Source organism: Diorhabda sublineata, chromosome 1 (genome assembly GCF_026230105.1).
Source record: "Diorhabda sublineata isolate icDioSubl1.1 chromosome 1, icDioSubl1.1, whole genome shotgun sequence".
Classification (NCBI taxonomy): Eukaryota; Metazoa; Arthropoda; class Insecta; order Coleoptera; family Chrysomelidae; genus Diorhabda; species Diorhabda sublineata.
Window position 1 is genome coordinate 44,763,427 of NC_079474.1, and position 22,061 is coordinate 44,785,487.

At 31.5% G+C, this 22,061-nt stretch overlaps 1 protein-coding gene across 3 annotated transcripts; it reads left to right on the top strand.

Annotated features, from left to right (window-relative positions):
• The first annotated feature begins 1,791 nt into the window (after positions 1-1,791).
• Positions 1,792-19,863, top strand: LOC130451031 (annexin B11-like). Of its 3 annotated transcripts, XM_056789828.1 has the most exons (8): positions 1,792-1,916; positions 2,111-2,153; positions 5,337-5,825; positions 11,338-11,514; positions 12,881-13,085; positions 16,076-16,333; positions 16,391-16,641; positions 18,698-19,863. In XM_056789828.1, exons 2-8 carry the CDS (start codon positions 2,124-2,126, stop codon positions 18,752-18,754), a joined length of 1,467 nt encoding a protein of 488 aa, XP_056645806.1. In that variant the 5' UTR covers positions 1,792-1,916; positions 2,111-2,123; the 3' UTR covers positions 18,755-19,863. The 3 variants fall into 3 exon arrangements, with proteins under 3 accessions (XP_056645806.1, XP_056645809.1, XP_056645816.1); XM_056789831.1 differs by lacking the exons at positions 16,076-16,333; positions 16,391-16,641; positions 18,698-19,863 and adding exons at positions 13,301-13,809; positions 13,860-14,491; XM_056789838.1 differs by lacking the exons at positions 5,337-5,825; positions 16,076-16,333; positions 16,391-16,641; positions 18,698-19,863 and adding exons at positions 13,301-13,809; positions 13,860-14,491.
• The last annotated feature ends 2,198 nt before the right edge of the window (positions 19,864-22,061 follow it).

The following is a 22,061-nucleotide window of genomic DNA, read 5'->3' on the forward strand; positions in this document are numbered from 1 at the left end:
ATAACAGCCGGGTCAAGGTCAGGGTTAAAATATATTTCTTAGACGTTGCAATGTGAAAGATTTCAATAATTATACACAAACTACTGATACGCGAAATTTGAAACCTTCTCTGCTATACTTACTGGTAAAATGTATTAGTGCAATAACACGTTCCGGCATTCTTTAAAATGCCAGGAAAAGCTCCACCATCCAATAAGTATATAGCTTTATATAATGACGGTTACTATAACAAAATAAAAGTATGAAAAAGGTCATTATAATCTTGTCTTCGATGTAAATGTCACTATTCCATTAAAAGTGTTAATAACAGTTTTTACTATCTAATAGATTTCAGTTTATCAACAACAAACTGAAAACGTTATCTTTAAATAAGTTCTTATATATAAAATGTATCTCAATGTGAACCAAATTTAAAAAATTAAACAAGAAATCCCATTAACTTTTTCAGTGTCAGTTTTAAAACAAATAGATTATTGGTATTAAACGACATGATTCCAACTTGGTTATTGTCAATTATCTAAAAGATACGTCGTCTGTATACAACATATTTTATTATGTCCCAAGGTCAATAGAACGAGAACCAGTTATTGACCGTATTATATTTAAAATTAAATTACTCATTGCCAATGACGTATATGTACACAATCGTTTAAAGCAGAAAAATATTGCACCATTTCCCCCACAGCGCTGAACTGATAATAAAAGAAGTACAACTGGGAATTCCGATTAGCAGTTGGATACTTCCACTAGCCCACTAGCGGATTTAGACATTTAACGCGTGATTAGAGGTGGACGTTACTCGTTTTTAAATATCAGTTACGTTTAATTATATAAAAAAAATTGCTCTTAATAACCAAACTTCCTTATAATATGGCTAACAACTGAATGTAATATTATTCAAATATTGATTAGCTAGTTGAGCCCTATAAATTTTTCACGTCTCATAATTATTTATATTTAATTGGTATTTGTCAAGAAAAGTTACTATTATTAAACGAAATTCATAAAATGGATGCAAAATTATATGATTAACAGAAATATATATGTTTTGAGAAGGTTCAGCGTAAAAAAGCAATAGCCTATTTAGATTCAATACCAGCAGTGAGTGTGTTAATGTCAACAGTGTTCTTGATGCTTTCCATCTCCTCGATGAAATTCCAGGTAGGCAGATTGATGCCTTGGAATCAATCGAAAAAAAGGGGTGATTCGTTGCGTGGAGTAGGCAGATTGAGACCACGGAATCGGATCACCTCCTACCAATGAACGAATAAACACCATATCCCTAACCCCTTCTCTTGGTAATGGCTCCAAAGTGGAAGCCAAAACGTCGAGAATTTTCAACGCGGTTATATATATATATATATATATATATATATATATATATATATATATATATATATATATATATATATATATATATATATATATAACGAAGTTTTCTTATTGGGATCGTGGCAATTGACGTATTGACTTACTTTCAGAGAAGGTCAAATCGTCCTGCTCGTAGAAAAAAGTATTTCTTTACTCACTTACTGCATAAATAACTATTTAAAGTGCCCTTTTTCTTTGTATAGTCGTGCAGAAAGTATAGTCGTCTATTTGTGTATAAAGACTATTATTCCCTCGAACGATTACAACAATTTCCTTCGGCTCGTGTGGTGATTTTAATTCTCGTGAATAATAGCCATCATTATATACATTATATACCATTCTAGCGTATATCATGTAAAAATCATTCCTCCTTGAATTTACGAAATAGTCCCACCTCTAATCTGTAACCTAAAATTTCTTGTCAGTTGACGTTTCGTATTCTAGTTTGAGTGTTGACGTAGAAGAACTTATTCATCGTAGTGAAAATCATTTGTATTTTTGGAGATTGTTATCTAAATACAAAATAGTAGTAACGAGCTTTATAAGTAAGTGATTAATCTTGTTTTGGTTAAGTCGAATCAAGCAGTATTAACAATTTATTTTTATTCGAATTTGAAAGGTGTGGCTTAATTTACCGGCTAATATATTTAGTTAAAGTTAAATTATTATTGTGCTCAATTGCTCGATAATTTTTTTATAATTTGACTATTAGAAAACTTATATTATTCTTTATTTGTAGAAGTGACAGCAAAATGAGTTATCCTGGATACCCATATCAACAGGTGAGTCAAAAGTGAAAGTGTGATTTACTTTGTGGTTTATTACGTAAAAATAGAAACTGATTCAGGTGATTTCATTACATTGATTTATTGAGCATACTGAATAATAATTTATAAAAACTCAAGAAATTGATTAAAATTAAAAGTTGTTCACACTAAGTATTGATAACTATTTAATGGATGTTAGAGATCAATTCTTTTATAAATCTCGATATCTAATATTCATAAAAAGCACATTTTCTTATTAAAATAGAATATTATTTCTTCGAAACTTAATGTCGATTTTTGTGGATAAATATGTAATTATTCAGATCTTTTGCAGTTGGCTTATGATTGCAACTGATACTTTTTGCCTTCTCTGTGGCTACCAATGTTTGAGTACTTCAAAATTAAGAAATATAAATGAATTACAGTAAAAAAAATCATAAACGAGAATGTTTAATTCACCACAAATGACTAAAAGGTTGATGTTACAAAAATGTTTCAATCAGCTAATCAGATTTGTTGTCTGTGTGTTTGTGGTCTTCAAGATATGTTAGTTGCCATTATAGGGAAAAAAATTGACAACTCACCTAAGGTCAAATCAAATGAGCTGATGGATTAAAGTACTTTAACATCTTGTATGATAAATATGTGGACAACATTGTTCTGCATTAGGATGAAACTGACCTAGGGGATAACGTGAGACCCTAAAATGTCTTCTATGTATCGGTTCACCGTTAATTCCCCCACTCCAACACCAGTATCAATGAAAACCAACTCTGTTTTTGCTACCATTGAAATACCCGTTCAACTAATCAAGAAACCTCTTCCAAAAGCAACACTGAGCGTCCTCTAGGTCTTTTGTAGAATCGTCCTCTTCTATTGCTACCATGCAGGCACATTCACACTTCGTCTAAGAGGAGAACGAAGTTCCGATGTTAACGTGTCTGGCAAATAGTAGACGAGCTGCTCGTATTCATTTGGGGCCAGTAGCTGCCCTTTTTGGCTCAAGGTTAGCTTCCCTAAGTCTTCTTATGGCTATCCAGCCACCAGCCTGATTTCTCAGCGATGTCCTGACAATGAATCGCAACCGCGTCTTCATTGAAAGTTACCAGTCTTTTGGTAACGACGGTTTATTCTGGAAACAACAGAATGACTCATCTTCAGCGCACTCGCCACTACTCCCTGACTCCGGCCTTGTCGCAGTAAGGTGACCTCTTGAGCAGCTTTATCACTTGTTGTGTCCATTTTCAGGTTGACGTTTGGTGGGTAACTGATAGTGGTGGGTGAGATAGAGATTAGAAATTTTTTATAGAGAGGAAGGTTCATCGGAATTGGCCCTGATATAGGAGATGCTCCTCTGCAGGGCAGAGGTTGTGGTGTTAGGTTTTTGCTACGCTGCTTTAGGCGGAACAAAGAAAAAAGAGCGACGTCGATCGAAAAAGAAGAAGAAAAGGGTGCTCTAGCCTAAAAAATAAACAGTTCTTTCCAGGTTTAGGCATGATGATTTTATCATGGGTGGCTGGCGGGTATAGTTGCGTCTGCATTATTTCCTACCGTCGGCCATTTGGCTGGTGAACCAGTTCGCTGATAGTGGTGGGTCAGGTAGATCACCTTTTGTAAGGGTCAGTTAAAAGGGTGGTTGCAGATCGTAACATATTCTTGGACAATGTGAGCAAGAAACATTACAATACTTTGTATGATTTTGAAGTTTGCAGCGATGTCGGCCGAGTCGATTTTTTTTGCTCAAAAGTGTAAAAAATGCTACTTTATGGCACATCAATCCACCACAAAGTAATTTTTTTTTATTTTGCCTACCTGTAACCTTTATTGTATTATATGTTTTGGGTTATCTAGTTTCATTTTATTTTTTGATATCATCTAATATACTTTACATAGTAATTCAATTAGGTAGATTAAAGTTGACATTAGTCAACACGCAATAAAAGGGCGAAACAAGGACAAAAACATATTTTTATTGCCGTAATTAGCTTATCATTTAATAAAACTATAATCTTTTACTTTTCAGGGTGCAATTTTTCTATGTTTATTTAGGTCTATAAATGAACATTGGAAACTAAAATAATACAAACTATAGATTTTCATAAATCAGCTCAAAAAAATTTGTTTTTAAATCATTTTGACAACCCAAATTTAAAATTTTGTGGGACCACGAAATAGATACGATATATTAAATGCAATCTCGTTTAGAGGTGCAGGATGATATTGTAGTGCAACGAAATGCATTACAACATCAACTTTTTTAAAATTTATTTGCATGTACGAGAGGTTAATCTGCAATGCATTTCTTGACGGACACACTTTGACTGTTTCTTAAGACTATACGAAATATTGATTATTGTATGCAGGGCTGGATTTAAACTTAATGCCGCTGCTGGGCACCGGAAAGGAATCCGCCCCAATACTGGAATTTTACTTTAACTTTAGTTTATATATTCCATTTTCCAAAATTAAAATGACAATATTCATCGAAGGAACCTATATACTTTTTTGTAAAACAGACTGTAGATGGCACCATGCGCTGTTTCAAGTTTATTGTATTAAAAAATATAAGATTTTTCGTTTCAATTGAAATTAATTGTTGTAATCGACATAATATAATATTTTTTTAAGATCCATCGATTGATTAAAGTTTATTATTTGAAAAATGCAAAAAATAATTCCGAAATTTTTTCAATTTTTCCAAAAAAAATACAATTCCAGAAAATAGAAAAATTAATTATTATTTTTAACGCCCGAGGTCTATTTTCTTGAAAATTGGTATGATGGTAGTATTTATAACCGAAGCCGAAGGGTGCTTTTACCCTGGAGATGAAAGCCACCCTTTCTTGGAGATGGAAATTTATTTCATTAAAATAATCTCGTAGGTCGATAGATTGACTAATTCCAAGAATTTTTACCTTCTGTTTTCTTAAGTCCTTTGGTAATTTTAAATTTATTAACGATTGAAACAGCTCATATTAGAACCGGAAGTCGGCCATCTTCCAAATAGTTTTAACTCGTCGTGGGACATCCTGTATATCAATCTAGCTATAAGATAGAGAAAAAATGTATCTGGTTCGGTATATAATGTATCTAAATTTTTTTGTTTATGTTATAAAACCGTAACAATATCCAAATTTAACAATAAAAAGATCATATGGCTTTTTAAAAAAAAACTAACAACAAAATTTAACTTCTCAGGGATCAGCACCGGGAGCACCCCCGTATTCTCACCAACCCCAAGGGGGAGCACCTTCATATCCCCAAATAAACCCCAACAGTTTCGGTTATCCTTCCAATATTCCAATGCAAATGCCACAACCTATGCCTATGCCTGCTTATCCTCCCAGTACAGGTGGATATCCTTCTAGCGGCGGTTATCCCTCAGGTGGAGGATATCCACCAAGTGGTGGCAGCACGTTTCCACCAAGTGGTGGTAGTACGTATCCACCAAGTGGTGGTAGCACGTATCCACCAAGTGCTGCTGGCGCGTATCCACCAAGTGGTGGAGGAGTGTATCCTCCAAATACTTACCCGACAGTACCCTCTACGGGAGGGTATGGGTCACATCCTAATGCTCCTGGTGCTCCTCCCGGTGGACACGGTTATCAAGGATCGCGTGGACCTTATGGTGGTTTTTCATATACCCAGCAAAGTAGCCAACAAGGACATGCTCCTAGTAGACCGAAGGTATTGTAAATATAATTTTTTTTTGTATAAACACATTATTTATGTTTAATTGAACTATCTGCTAAGAGTTTGTTCATGAGCTGGGTTGGAATCAGTATGGATATTCATAGTTGAAAATTACACTGTTCAGATTGAGAATCAATACACCAAATGCTTTTTTATTTACATGTGTTGAAACAATTGAATTTCATTGTTTGTCTCACTATTTGATTTTGGACTAAATAAGTATTTAACTATGACATAATTGAAATTAATATTGTAAAACTTGGCAACCACGTAATTGATTCAACCAATAATAAAGACGACAGTTTTTATGTGTGTTAAGGTAAATAGTTGAAGTTTTTATAATAACAAAATTTAATATTTTTTTTAATATATTTTTTTTCATAAAAGATATAAAAATTTGATTATTATTTTATTACTAGGAAGATTTTGTCAAATTGTCAACTATGAATTCCTTTAATTAATAATTGATTCTCATATATTAGGTGTGATAAAATATACGCTGAAATTATAATTATACCAGTAAACAACAGGGCCGAATTTAGATTTAGAGGTCTGGAGACATCGAGACCTTTCCAAATAAAATGAACAATTGCTTTTCAATAAATATTTTATTGTGAAACCTTGTAGATTCTCTTAGCATTTAACAATATAATCAAAAACGAGGAATATTTGAAATCAAATTTTGGTATTAACAAACGAATTTCGATTTTTTTCGAGCTCTGAAGCTGTTGCTCCGGATGCCTCCCCTAAATTCGGCCCTGGCAAGCAATTATCTGTCGAGTAACCTGAATCTAGAATATTTTATATTGAGAAAAAAAGTGACAAAATTATCTCGAATTGATGAAATCTATCAAAACTGATAACGGAAAAATGGAATCGATTGTATTAAGGACGAGGAACGGCGGGGACGTCCTTCGGCATCAAAAATAGATGAAAATATATAAATTTGAGAAATACTTCTTCGAGAAGTTGGTGAACAACTAATTTGGTACGAGTCCGTCCAAAGTGACCGAAAAGTTTTTAGCCGCTTAACGTCTTCCTGTTTCTCCAAATCCATCAGATTTATAATCATGCTCTTGCCGAAAATAGAAAATGAGCTGAAAAACTGAAAGCTCCGATAATTGACTCGTAGCTAATTTAAAGTAGACGAATTCAAATTTCATGATATTTTTTCAATACAAAAACTCATCGTATTTTTTATCACGCCTCGTACTTAGGTCATAGAGGTATCCTAATACCTAATTTCCTGATCTAACATATATATTGCTTTTCTATCAAAGAGCCGCTAAATCGCTTTTGGGCACCAAAAAAAAATTATAATTTTGAATACGCGGTCTTATGTAAATAGTTTTTATTATTGTCATAAAATAATTTTAAAAATAGTGTCTCCCAATTATATACAAGTATGTTTTATTGCAATAACATTCAAAATAAAATGTTTGAAATAGAAAACAAATTAACTGCACAATTAAAAAAACATCGAATTATATTCATAGATTAAAAAAGGTGTTGAGAGATACATTCCTTAAAACCATTTTTATATTCTATAATAGACTATTCGTAGATACAACTAATCACTATTATTTTACTAGTTATTTAATCCAAATTTTGACTAATTTGACTGTCGAAATTATTTTCTTATAGTTGTCATTCTAATGTACTGTCAAAAAATTTCCAAAAGAATCGAAAAGCATTTTTAATACGTTGAGCTCCAAACCTCCAAACTTTCCTACTAGAGTAAAAAAATTTTTGGGTGTTTTCACACTCTATATGAGGTGTGGATCCAAGGAAACATAAAGGAAAAATTTATTTGAAATGAAAAATGCGAGGGAAAGTTTAGCGCTAAAACACAAAAAACATCATTTTTGCACTTTTTAGTCGAAATCTGTTCATTACATTTTTTTGAAGGTGCTCCCTACTTGCAGTATTGAAAAACAAAATTATTTTTGCTTTTCTATCCTGTCAACGATGATTTAAGCTTTTATGTAAAGTGTCCAAAAATGTTCGATGTGTTTTGAAAAATATTATATAATATACAATGGTGCTGAAGATCCAAAAAAATCAAAGGGACCAGGTGTAGGGTAATGTTTCAAGGACCCAGGACGTTCCAAACAAATTGTAGAACACATTTTAATATGGTACCGTGGGTTAAGATACATTCCTTTACAAAGAATCTAGTTCGACTCACTAGTTAATTCTACAGTAATCAACTTGTACAAAAATCCTTCAAATCTTGATAAAACGCTTTCCCTGCCTCATGACTCATACTTTGTTAGGGAAAAATTCAAATGTTAGTGAGAGAAATGAATCTGTAATGACCTATTCATTTCTGCCTGTTGAAAATTCATGAAATAATCATAATTTTCACTTTTTTATTTCCCGACGACTCTTCGAAAACTTTTTTGATTAACTTCCAACTAGATTTTTCATACAGTTACATACATATTGTCTTTCCTTTTCTTCTCAGTAAAAAGGAAGTGGCAAAACATATATAAGTACAATATAAGTTTTTGATTGATTTTCTTAAAACCAGGATTTCAATTTTTCAAACATCATTCCCAATACATACAATTCTATTCGTTTTGCACATCATTCACTTTCACAATTTCTTATGAATTAATAATTGATCTCGATTCCTTGGAAAGAATATAAGTTTTATCTGATTCTTTCTCTTAAAATAATTGTTTCCAACTCTTGTAGAAGAATCTACAATCAATTCTTAGTCAGTCCTTTTAGTTGTTTTGCCTTTTTTTCGGCCAAATTAGCATCTTATTGTCATTTTATGTTTTAAGATATATAGGAAAATGTTCCGCATTTCGAGGTTATGTTTTTGACGTTACCTTGTGCCCCAGTTGTGTTTTTCACTTTCACAATTTTCGTAAAAATAAATCTTACGTTACGATTCCGAACAAGACAACATTATTTAAAATACAGGAGGCACTGTGGTCTGCCACTGTCTAAAACACCGTGTTATTAATTTATTTATGATATTTCTCAATATTTTGGATCAGAATATAATAATGGCCTCCGTGTTATCTGTTTCCAAATTGAGATATCGTAAGTTTTCTTTTGCCTGACATGGCAAAGAAATAGGCCAAACGCCTATGTTTTAGAGAACGGATTTTTTTGGTATATGTTCAGGGGTGTCCCTGAATATAAACCAAGTTGGCGTCATGGAGGGTCGCCGCGTCAGTCGCTTGGAAAAAAAGTTTTATCGAATATCTCGCGAACCGCGCATCGTACGACAAAAATAGTGCTAATCATTCTTGTAGATAATAATTTCTGCCATCTTTTTTATTTGGAAATTTCTTTGCGTAACGCATAGGTTTTTAATTATAGCGTTCCCAACTTTTTACAATATGGTTTTTGCTAAATATATAATTAACGGTGCATGATAAATTAAATGTAAAAAGTTTCGAGCGCTATAATTAAAAACCGCGTTATCTATAAATACAAGTCCGTTTCCTATAACTTTGCAAAGAAAGTACCCAGCGCATGACCTGTGTGAAGTATGTCGTCGATGATAAAATTTCCCCTGATACAGGAGCAAAGAATTTTTTTAGATTTAATTCAGTAATATTGTTTTCTCTAGGGATACAATTCCGCTTTTGTAAGAGACGCAGACAAAGCTCTCACTGATGCTGTACATATATTCAAGAACTGTCAAAATTACACCATCTCCAAAACTGATGAGTACATTAAAAGTGGAACGCGTCAAATTGATAAACTTACTAAAAAAATACGGGGATAATATATTGTTTGTATGTGTATTATATAAATAAATTTTATATTAGACGTTTGTGTATCAAAAATTAAATATTATATTGCACCTGTTAAAAACAAAATTGCACTAATAAAATGTATTTTTCTAATTATTAAATAAATGTTATAAATAAATAAATTGTCAAGTATTACTCGAGGTGAACTAATTTTGTAATGATCTTATAGTTGAAATAAACTAAAATTGAATGTATGCTTAGATCATAAATAAATAGGTGGAATTTAATGCCTATTTTAAAATAAATATAGTTTAATAAAACTAAAAACACTTTGAAGTGCATCAAACTAAAAAGTTAATAATAATGATTAAAATAACCTTAAAACAATGAATGAAAAATACTAGTATTTTTGTTAAAAAAAGCATCGGGTGTTTGATGTACGAGATTTATGAAACAACGTGCTTTTTTCATAAATTTTTTAGTTTTTTTCTTAAATATATTTATATTCCACTTTTTAGTTTCATATACTATGAAAACAAATTTTTTCGTTTTATAAAACTACATTTCTTTGATGCTACCCTCGTATAATGGTTTATCTGCTTATATACAGACTTCTCGTCGAAACTTCTATCGAGCCTTAACGGTTGTAAGGCTATCGAACTGCTAAATTTCCTACATGGAGATCGGAGGTTCGAATCCTATGGCCAACGACATACATGGGTATATTAGCTAGAGATGTAACTAATATAAGCGTATTGAAAAAATTTCAAATGAGTATGGAAAATTGAAGTATACAACTGTATACAACCCATATTTAAAAATTTAATTTAGGGATGTTTTTGATTATTCAAGGTGGCGCAAAAAGAACGCATCAATTTCAAACCAGTATAATTTGATTTATTTTGTTCATTCACTGTTTGTTCTGATCACTTCAAACAGATGGCGTCCTTCCGCGTTGATACACATCGAAAGTCTTTCTTCGAACTCTTCAATCACTTTTGACAATATCTCGTTCAGAGAGCTGGAGCGCGCCGCCTAGTGGAGTGGCGAAGACTTTGAAGAACCGACGCCCTAACCTACAAAACAACCAGCTCCCGCTCCACCCACTTCCACGACTCAACTCAAATTCATGCATTCTTTTTGCGCCACCCACTTACTAGCCTCCTGTACAGAGGTAGTTATTTTGGCCGAATTCACATCTCAAATATTTGCTAGCAATATGTAAATTTCTTATCTGGTTGAGCAGGTTTACTTGCTTGACATTCGGACCCGTTTAAGATAACAAAAAAAAATAATAAGAAAATATTTAGAATGAGGTCAAAGAGGAATGATTCCAGTAAGTAGTCTATTAAGAACGCGAATGAGAAATTAGCGACCAAAGAAACAAAAAGAAAAGCTTAAATGTTTTAAGAATGAGCATATGGCACATGATTATTTTAAAAGGAAACAACAAAAACTAACAAACTATCGATAAAATATAAGGTTACATTACTAACAAATTTTCTATTAACAAAAATTTGCAATTTCCTATTGTTATCAATCCATAAATCGATAATTTAAAAAATGTTATTATCACTAAATATTATCATATATTCGTTAGATAAAAAATAGTTTTGAATATAATTTCACCATAGCGTTAGTAATAAATTAACATTCTTATTAGTAAAAATTGCCGCTTCATTTATTGTGTAGTCGAGCTTTAAGTGCGATAAGTTGCTTAAAACAAAATGGTGATACCAACAATTTTTGTAAAAAATAATTTATTTGTTTGGATTTTTTTTTTTTAGAAAACTCCAACTGTTAGACCCGCCAACCCCTTCAATCCAACAGAAGATGCTCAAGTACTGAGGAAAGCTATGAAAGGTTTCGGAACCGATGAGAAAGCCATTATCAATGTCTTGGCTAGGCGAACTAATGAACAGAGACTACAGATCGCTATGCAATTCAAAACTTTGTTCGGAAAGGTGAGTAAAAAGCAAATCTCATGTAGGTATTGGTAAGTCCAAGTAAGAGGATCATATCTGGAAATTATTGTTTCAAACTAATCCTATACTGATAATTTCTTCTTTCACCAGTGTTTTTTTTTAATTATTTATTTGTTTTTAATTAATTAAGTCTTCTTCTATTTCCTTTCCACATTTTATTATATACCAAGTTGGTTATAGACATTTTCTTTTCAATTTTGATCTTACAATTTTCTTATTTAAGTGATGTTTAATTAAAGTTTTTTATACATTTTTTCGTGAGATTATTTCCTGTATTCCAGGTTTTTGATTCTAATCAATCGCTTTATATGTTAATTATCTTTCTATCTTTTATAATTTTCATCTTAATGGCTCTTTACAATGATATCTTTCTCCTTATTCTATTACCATCAACTACGTCTACTCAGTCAAATGCTTTGGGGACATCCATATCTTATTACTAATATATTTTGTTCCTTTCTAAGGCTAGATATTTTAAGTAGTTCTTATAGTAAATAGACTGCTGTCGCAAAAATATTTATGCAAGTTCAACTTTCTGCTTCGATCCATTTTAATATGGAGGCTGTTTATGGTGACTTGGTTAAAATTTTTTCGCTAGAGTCGAGAATCATTAGATGACCCACGTGTGGGAGGTCCTGTGACGGTGACTACTCTAGAAAACGTGAGCATTCAAATATGACAAAAATTAGTGAAAGGTGGAGTGCAAAAGTCGCGTCGAGTAGAATGTTGTGAGCAATTTTTAGAGCTTTACCGCGACGACCAAGAAAGAATATAATCTGATCAAATGTAATAGATAGAGAAACTATGATCTCTTAATATGACCCGACATCCATAAGAGATTCCATGGAGTGGCACCGAAAAGGAGAGCCCGTACCAAAAAAAAAGCAATAAGCAGAAATGAATTACATCCGTGAATGCATATTACTCTAACTTAGTAAGTGGGATTGCGTCAAAAAATTATGGAAAATAGACGCGGCCAAATCATCCGAGATGTGAGCTTGCTTCATGACAGTGCTTCTCAAAGATACTATTCACGAATGCGGATTCACAGAGATTGAACAACCACCATATAGTCCTGATTTCGCCCAGTACGACTATTTTATGGTCGGAAAGCTGAAAGCCGTGTTAAGGGGTAAAAAATTAAACAGCAGTTTTGACGTTTCGACTATAAACATGCATCGTAATTTTGTAGTGGCATAGAAGCTTTACTCAGACGTTTTGGAAAGTGTGTAGAAATAAAAGGAGAATATATTTAAAAATAATCACAGTTTTTTTTAAAATTTATGACTATTAATATGAAAAATTTTGAAATCAATGAAATTTAAAATACAATTCTTTTATCCAGGATCTAATAAAAGATTTGAAAAGTGAATTAACCGGCAATTTCGAAAATCTGATTGTCGCCATGATGACTCCCCTTCCTGAATTTTATGCCAAAGAACTTCATGACGCAATGAGTGGTGCTGGTACCGACGAGGATGTTCTTATTGAGGTTCTTTGTACTATGTCTAATCGTGAGATTATGGTCATCAGAGAGGCATATCATAAATGTAAGTTTATACTCAAAAATAAGTTAGATATTTATAGAAGGAGAGATTTAAATGTTATGCGTTCGATTGGAATTTGGATATTTTTTTATCTCGAATTTTTTGTCTAAATTTATTCCATATATTTATAATTTCAGTGATGATCATATCCCTCTAGGGATGAATTTAGTGTTGCCTAGTGTTTTTAGAGTGTATATCAACGTTTGTGTTCTTTGCAGTATATTATAGATCCTTAGAAAGCGATCTAAAAGGAGACACAGGTGGTACTTTCAAACGTCTTATGGTATCTTTATGCAATGCTTGTAGAGACGAAAGCATGATAACCGATCAACAAAGAGCCTTACAAGATGCTCAAGCTTTATTACAAGCTGGAGAACTCCGTCTAGGAACCGACGAATCCACTTTTAATATGGTACTTTGTCAAAGAAACTATGCTCAGCTACAATTGATTTTCCAAGAGTATGCTCGTATCACTGGACATGATATAGAAAAAGCTATTAAGAATGAGTTCTCAGGAGACTCAGAAGATGCTCTCTTAGCTATAGTTAGATCTATTAAGAACCAATCTGCATTTTTCGCAAAGAGACTGAATAAAAGCATGAAAGGCTTGGGTACTAACGATAGACAATTAATAAGATTGGTAGTTGTTAGGAGTGAGATTGATATGGAGGAAATTAAGAGGGAATATCAAGCTACATATGGGGAATCTTTGGCTGACGCTATTAAGGTAAAATTTTAAAAATCTGATTACATTTTAATAATCAATTATATTTTTAGGGTGATTGCTCTGGAGACTACAAGAAATGTTTATTGGCTCTCATTGGAGAATACTAATTATGGAACTAAAGATAGTTATCGAAATCAGTATATGTTCTTAATTTCATTATATAAAACTATTTTTTGATGTATTTAAAATATTTTTATAATGTTCTTCTCAATTTATATAAATGATATCCTCTCCTAGCAAACTAGAGATACTAGATGTGATTTTACTACTATCTAATCTATTTTGATCCTAATGGAACTAGCTTTTTGAAGAGAAACATCTTCAGAAGAAATTTCTGTTGCTGGAATTGCGAGGATATGTGGAATTTTAACCCATTTCACATATTCCTGATTATCAGTTGCTTCATTGTACCATTAAAATTTCAAGTTACTTTTATATAAATCTGATTGCTCACACTGTAAACAATTTTTTTCCCAAAATGTGAAATATTAAAAAAAAACAGCAGCCGAAATTTCAATGACATTTTTTTAATTTGAATCTCAGTGTAACTTGAATCATCCATGATTTATATGTTTTGTTTGTGATTGTTGTTTTAAAACTTTTATTATATTTTTGTGTCATACCAACTGTTTTTTGAAATATTGTTTTTATATGTAATTTAATAAATGTTAAGCATTGAAAATGTATTTTGTTTCATTGAGAATATCCTAATTCACAAGTACATTAAAAGACCTACCTCCACAGGAATGGATGCTCTGCCATCAATTTGGATTCCGACAAAAACATTCAACAGTGCAACAGGTCCACCGACTCACCCAAAAAATAAACAAAGTCCTGGAAAACCAAGAATACTGCTCTGCTGTTTTCCTCGATAGGCTTTTGACAAAGTGCGGTATCAAGGGCTGCTATACAAAATTAAAAGAACTTTACCCCCTAACTACTACCCACTTCTTAAATCTTACTTAAACAACAGAACCTTCCAAATAAAAGTTAATGAGGAAACTTTTTATTGTGCAAGAGGGGTGCCACAGGGTAGCGTATTAGGCTGTGTTGCAACTCAACCTACGGTGATTGTGTTGCTCAAAATTGCGCGCCACTAATTACGATTACGAAGAGGGAGAGAACGAAAATAGTGACGAAGATGATGAAAATTTTTAAAATAGTGTATTAAAAATGTATTCATATTCTTCCTTGTTATATAAAATAAAATATTAATGTAAAAAAATAATCTCGTAAATAATTTTTTCATTTATTTGTCATAATAGATGATTTATAGGGGTTGAACATTTCAAATACTCAAAAAGGATAAAAAAATTTGAAATAAACATAACAACGGACGAAATACATCAAGCAGTGTTGAAAAATTATAAATATTATATTGAAGCATTAAACAATTTTTTTTTCAAACCTTAGAAGGTAGATTTTTAAGATAAGGGTGAGTCAAGTCAAATGTTCAGTGATCTTTTAAGGAATGGTTCATCTATTGCGGTTTGTATCTAATATATATCCACTAGTTTATTGGGGGTGAATGTGATGCAATTATGAAAAAAGCTGATCTGTTGTTTATGTTCATTTACACATGGTACAACTTTTTTCTAAATCTCTGTGGCAACTTTGGTTTGTCATTAAGTTGATTACTTTTTTGAATACTGAAAACAACAGTCATATTTACAAATAAGGTCAATTATAGAGGGGAGCTAAGTCAAAATAGATCATATTTTCTTTCTAAAAAACTCACCAACATATAAAATTACTTTCTAATTCTAATCAGAGAAAAGTAGTAGGATATTACGAAAACCGATTTATTGCTTTTTCAATAGTTTTGTCTTTATTATTTTCTACAAAAGTTTTAACTCAACGGGGGGTGCTGAAAGATCTTTCAATGGTAGTTGTGGTAGGAGCTGAAGCTAAAAACATTTTTATTGTCTGGGAAGAACTGAGAAGTTATCTATTAACTCAGTATGTTCAATATGTTCGAGTCTAGTCTATGCTCTTCGGATGTGCGTCCACTTCGTCTTCCTCCTTTTCAAAAACATCTGCAAACGCACAAATTAAAGCTACTACTCTTTCTATTTTCGAATCTTGTGAATACAAAAATAACACATAATTAAAAACAAATGTAGAATAAAATCGCTTAATGATAAGCATGGAAACGTCATACGGAACGCTAAAAGTCAATACATTCTGAGAACTCTTTCAAGATTCGGAGCAATCCATATAACTAGCGAACACGTTCCATCCTTTTATAATTTTTTTTGTTTTACAGTGTATTACCGTCCACTAGAAGAAGATTTGAGAAGTGACACTTCAGGAACATTCAAAAGAATGATGGTTTCATTATGCTGTGCAAACAGAGATGAAAGCATGATGGTGGATCATCAAGCGGCTGCAGCAGACGCCCAGGCTTTACTTTCAGCAGGCGAACTACGGCTTGGTACCGACGAATCCGCTTTCAATGCTATTTTGTGCCAAAGAAACTACGCCCAGTTGGGACTTATATTTCAAGAATACGAAAAGTTATCTGGTAAGTTGAAAATTTGAATACTGTTTATGTATATTTATAATATTTTTTAATTTATAGGAACGGACATCGAACAAACAATCAAAGGGGAATTCTCTGGTGATTCTGAAGAAGGTTTTCTGGCCATTATACGCGCTATAAAAGATCAACCGACCTTCTTTGCCAGACAGTTACATCATGCTGTTTCCGGTATGGGTACAGATGATAGAAAATTAGTCCGTAACATAATTACAAGATGTGAAATTGATATGGAAGAAATCAAAAGGGCCTATGAAGCTAAATACGGGGAGTCTTTAGGAGAGGCTATAAAAGTGAATAATTTTTTAAATATTCATTCTTATGAGTTAGAAATTTTAATTAAAATTTTATATTGTTTAAACAATTCCACAGCAATTATGGATTTTATTTATTCTGGCTATAAGGCTGGTTAATTAGGTATCTTATTGATTCTCACTTGACATTTTTGTTTTAATTCTGCATTTTCTCTGTTTTTTTTTGTATTGATGATGAGGCCTCATCACGAACCACCGTGTTTGGCTGGTTTTCCGAATTCAATCGTGGTCGCCACTTTGCTACAGGACGAATTTCGTGGTTGTGAAAAAGATTTGTACGCGTTGGATACCGCATAATTTGACAATCGCTCAAAAAAGCTCGTGTGCCTTGGTTCAAAAAACTGCTGACAGGTGACGAATTATGGATTCATGCATACGAACCCAAACTAAACGACCATCGACTGAATGGGTCTTTCAAGACGAGCCAAATCCAACAAAACTAGTTCGCGAACAAAGCACTTCGAAGCAAATGTTTTATCGGAATAACTGGACATATCGCCACTGTTCCATTAGAGAAACGTAGAACGGTCGTTTTTGAATGGTACAGCAGCATTTTTTTTGCCAAAAATGTTTGAAAAAAATAAGGGAAATCAATCGCAGAAGATGAATCAAACCCCACCACGTCAATGCGAGCTATCACACATCAGTTTAAACAAAATTTTTTTGAATTTTTGAACAGTCAAACCATCGAATTGATGGGTCTTTGTTTGGCACCCAATGATTTATTCTTTTTGCCGCATATCAAAAATAAATTGCGAGGTCAACGTTTTTCTACACCAGAAGAAGCGATTGATGCTTTCAAATCACATATTTTGGAGGTATCTCAATCGACATGGAAAAAATAACTTAGACAACTGATTCAAACCAAGCATATCTGTATTGATCTTGATGGAGAATATTTTGCTTATAAGATTGGTTAATTCGTCCAGTGGGATATTTCTCCATTAGGTATCTTTCAAGTCCACTTGTTAACTTTGTTTTAAATTTGCATTTTCTTTTTGTAGTGTTTATTAAACTTTTATGATTTGGAGGTCTTGGTAAAGTACTTCAGTCACATGTCATAGAACATCTATTTATACCCTAGTGAAACCTAAAACTTTACTTGAATCTCCTATAAATAGATACCATATAGACCCATATTGGATTGATTACTGTCTGTTATAATGATATTTTGTCCTCTAATAACAAACTTTCTCAATTGAATACACTTTTAATTATTTCTTTGAGGGATTTTTTCGTGTTTAAATTTGCAGTTATAAGCTTTGGAGTGAAGTCCCCAAAATGTCATATGAATAAAATATTTTCATAAGAAAAATCGAATAATCCAAAATTTAATATTGTTTTATAGAAAGTACCGGGTGGGTAACTGAGATCGGCCGTCGGCCATATCTCTGGAACGGATTATATTATATTGTCAGAGAAAAAATTATAACAAAAATTTTATAAAATTTTTCATTTCACAACTTTTAGTCTCTTCAAATCATTTTTGAGTCGATTTCCAATTTACATCGGGCGTGCGCTAACTCTTGATTATAATACTCGCTAATAAAATAAAAAATTATACGACTCGGGATTTTAATTATGAAATGAAAAACAAGTATTTAAAATTACCGTCCATGTAAAATGTTTTTTAAATAATTTACATTTATTTCTGATCCAAATGTAATTATTTATTAGTTAAATTAGTGTCCAATAAAAAATATTCTCCTCGGTCAGTTTCTAAAAGATCTGTATTATTTATAAAATTGTGAATTTAGGTTAGGCAACCTTATCTAAAAAAAAGGATTCTATGTTTTAATTTTTACAAAGCGGATTGGGCATTAAATTCTTAATAAATTCGTCACGAGTTTGATTATATACTCGGACTACCTTTTCGTTTACCTGAAATATTACAAATCTCTTGATTGAAATGAAAACAATCACAATTTTGGACCAACCTACGATTTTTGATTTAGTATTTAATAAAAGATTTTTGATATGAAATTTTTTTCAACTCACTCTGTATTGAAGTAGTAAATATCGTTTTTTATTTCAGGATGATGCTTCCGGCGATTACAAGAAATGCCTACTTGCTTTGATTGGAGAATATTAAGCTTGCCAAATTTTGTCTAAATAATTTCGAGAACACCTTCTGAAGATATTTCCTATTACAACGAAAATATGCATTTCTATTAGATACCAGTAAATATTTTAAGAAAAAAATGGTGTTTGAAATCTTGTTATTTGAATTTGTTCTTAGATTTTTTCATGCAATGTTTTAGTAGATATCTCAAATAATACCAAAAATATATAGAATATATAAAAAAGTAGATAATTCATTTCACATTTATATCAACGCAATTTTTTTCATTCTGTGTCTATAAATAAGAAATTGTTTACTCAAGAATCATCTTCCTAATTTTGTCGTATAGAAAATCTGTCTCAGTTTTAATGTTAATTGTCTGGTCAAAACGCAAAGACTTCTTTGAACATTAAACAAAAATTTGTCACTATTTTTTTTAAATATAATGTAAGACTTTGAAAAAAAAATTCCTTTTGAGCTAAGTGGCTAAAGATGAAATTAAAATTTATTAAAACTCATTTATAGACAATTAAAAATATTTCTCTAAAATTAAAATTCATAATTTAATATAAATAAAGTGAGTAGTAGCTGTAATTATCATCCCTTAGCTCTAGCCATAGTAAATTCTAAATTTTAATAATAGAGACAAAATGTAAAAGTACATTTTTGTGTAAAATTAAACCTTTTTTGTAACTATGTGTCCAAAATTTTTAAAAATATTTTTGACTTTTTAACTTATTTAATTAATTTTTAACTTATATTTAACATTCAGGTAATCCAAAATTCGCAATTGAGAACCTATTATTACCCTTAAAGAGAATTTTTATTTTGCTAGAGCTTTTGAGATACTGTTTGATCCAAAACAAGTATAATAATAAAAATTGTACATGTTATGAATTACTTACTATTAAGAGCACTATAACTCACTCCCATATTTTAAAATTAAATACCCCATATTGCAATTTATGGTTTTATTAATTTGTCACTATGATATTCCTAAAACTTGTTGTACGATTGCCAAATGTCTCGATTATATAATGTACCTCTCATCTTGTGTATTAATTGTGATTTTGCAGATTATATAGAAAATTTATATTTATATCATGTATTTATGGCGTAAATAAAGTATATGAAAGTTAGTGTGTTATTTTTGTTACTTTGCCAACATTTCCATTTCGGACTGAACGATAGAATCAGTCAGCACCAGTGAACCATAATAAACAAGATATTTCTGGTTTCATCAAACGCTAATGGACTTATCGAAACATATTAAGGACCCAATTTACAAGAGTTCATAATTGAGGGAAGAGAATAGACTTATAGAAACATATTTAGCAGACAATTTACAAGAGTTCATAATTGTGAATAATTCAAATAATTAATAAAACAATAAAAACGCTACTAAAATATCCTTTAATTATACCAAAATTAATTTTTTATGTGTGAGGAAAATGTTTTTCTAATAATCTCATCTTCGATTCAAGGCTATTGGATATCCGGGACAATCTTTATATATAACCATTACGTTATCCTGTATAAATGAAAAATATTGTAACTCACATACAAAAAAACAGGAGAAATCTATCATACCACCTGTGATTAGTGGGCGTTATATTTTAATTGAATGCATCTTCTCACCTACGAAATGTCAGTAATTTTCCTCTATTACTTGCCTCTGTATAATAAGATAAATGTGAAGACTTGACAGTCACCTAATTTCGCAGTTTTTGGTTTACAAACATTTCTTGGAGCGTAAAATAAAAATGTTTAACATTAATTCGAAACAACACAGCAACAGTGTAGAGACAGGTGCAGAAAAGTATTTTTAGACTATATAAAATTCAGACTTTTATTTCATTCGGTTGTGGGATATGCAAGAGTGAATTTTGAAAGCTGAGATTTGTTTTATTTCAGTGGACTGTTACAGTCCAATTCATAGGCTAATGAAGTGGGAGAAAAAATATTTTTTATTGTGAATAATCAAATTGACAGAATTTGATAATTAATTGGAAACAGCTACTTATAATTTAAATTTAGGCCAGCTTGTTTATAATAAACTGTCTATTAAATATTATTTCCCGAACAACCAAAAATTCTTTATTATTCATTAAAAAAAAGCTGGTAATTAAGTAAGAAATTGAATTGAAAAAATTATACATCCTTCATGACAGTGGTTGCCAAACTTTTGCCATAAGAAACTTTCAAATTACCTTGGGGAAACAACAAATAGAAATGGACAAAGAATGCTGGAGTTTTGTCAAATAAATAAATTACTGATTGGAAATACTTTATGGCCTCGACAATTAGACGAGAGATACACATTTGTAGCTGAAAGTAATGGGGACAAAAGTATAAAAAACTATATTGTACAAACAAAAAAAATTCCATTATAACGGAAATGGGAACACAACTTAGTAATAGGCAAGTATCAGTAAAAATAGATTAAGAAGAATATCAGAAAATAACACATAGATAATTCAGTGATTTAAATAAAGAATCCCGAAACTGGAATTAGGAAGACAGATGGAAAAAATATAAAGTTCAACCCCGTGTGTATCAAACCAGGTTTTGTCCAAATACTTCCGAAGCGCATCTCCCTCAATGAATTTAAATAAATATATGAACCGAAAAACAAATTAAAATAATATTTTGATTACAACATTGTGTGCCGCCACTGTTAACACTGAAAAACAAAATGAAATATTTCGTTCACTGCAAATAGGGTTGCCAGGTCGTCAAACCTAATAGCCGGACAGACCAGCTAGTTTCACCGGACATTTTGTCTCATTATTAATAGGTACGACAAAAAAATTGTTAAATAAATAAATCTTTTCTGATTATCATAAATCTTGTCCAGTTCTGGCGAAATAATAAATAAAAACGAATGCCAAATCAGTCTTAGGTAGGTACTTTATTAATTATAATTAATCAAATAGTCATCACTCAAAATGAAATTCTAGATACTTAAACATTTATTAACATTTTAATTCTTCTTATGGAAGGCACAAAGACTTTTTTTAATGAAAAAAAAAATAATCAAAAACTTCTTCTCTTTAAGTTAAACAATAAAACAAAAAAACTTCTTCTCTTTGAATTATACAATAAAAATAATTAATTAATTTAATTAAATGAAATTTTTTTTGATTTTAATTCTACAACCAACATTTTGGCAACAGTGTTAACATGTAAACTGTTGCGTTCTTCCGTCCATTGCTGACCTATCGAGAAAAAAGCTCTTTCAACGTTTGCGTTTTGTCCTGGAATAGCAAAGTGATACTGACGATTAGTTAGGAATTCAGAAAAGCAATCTTGACTTATCATCGATTGAAAATAGGTT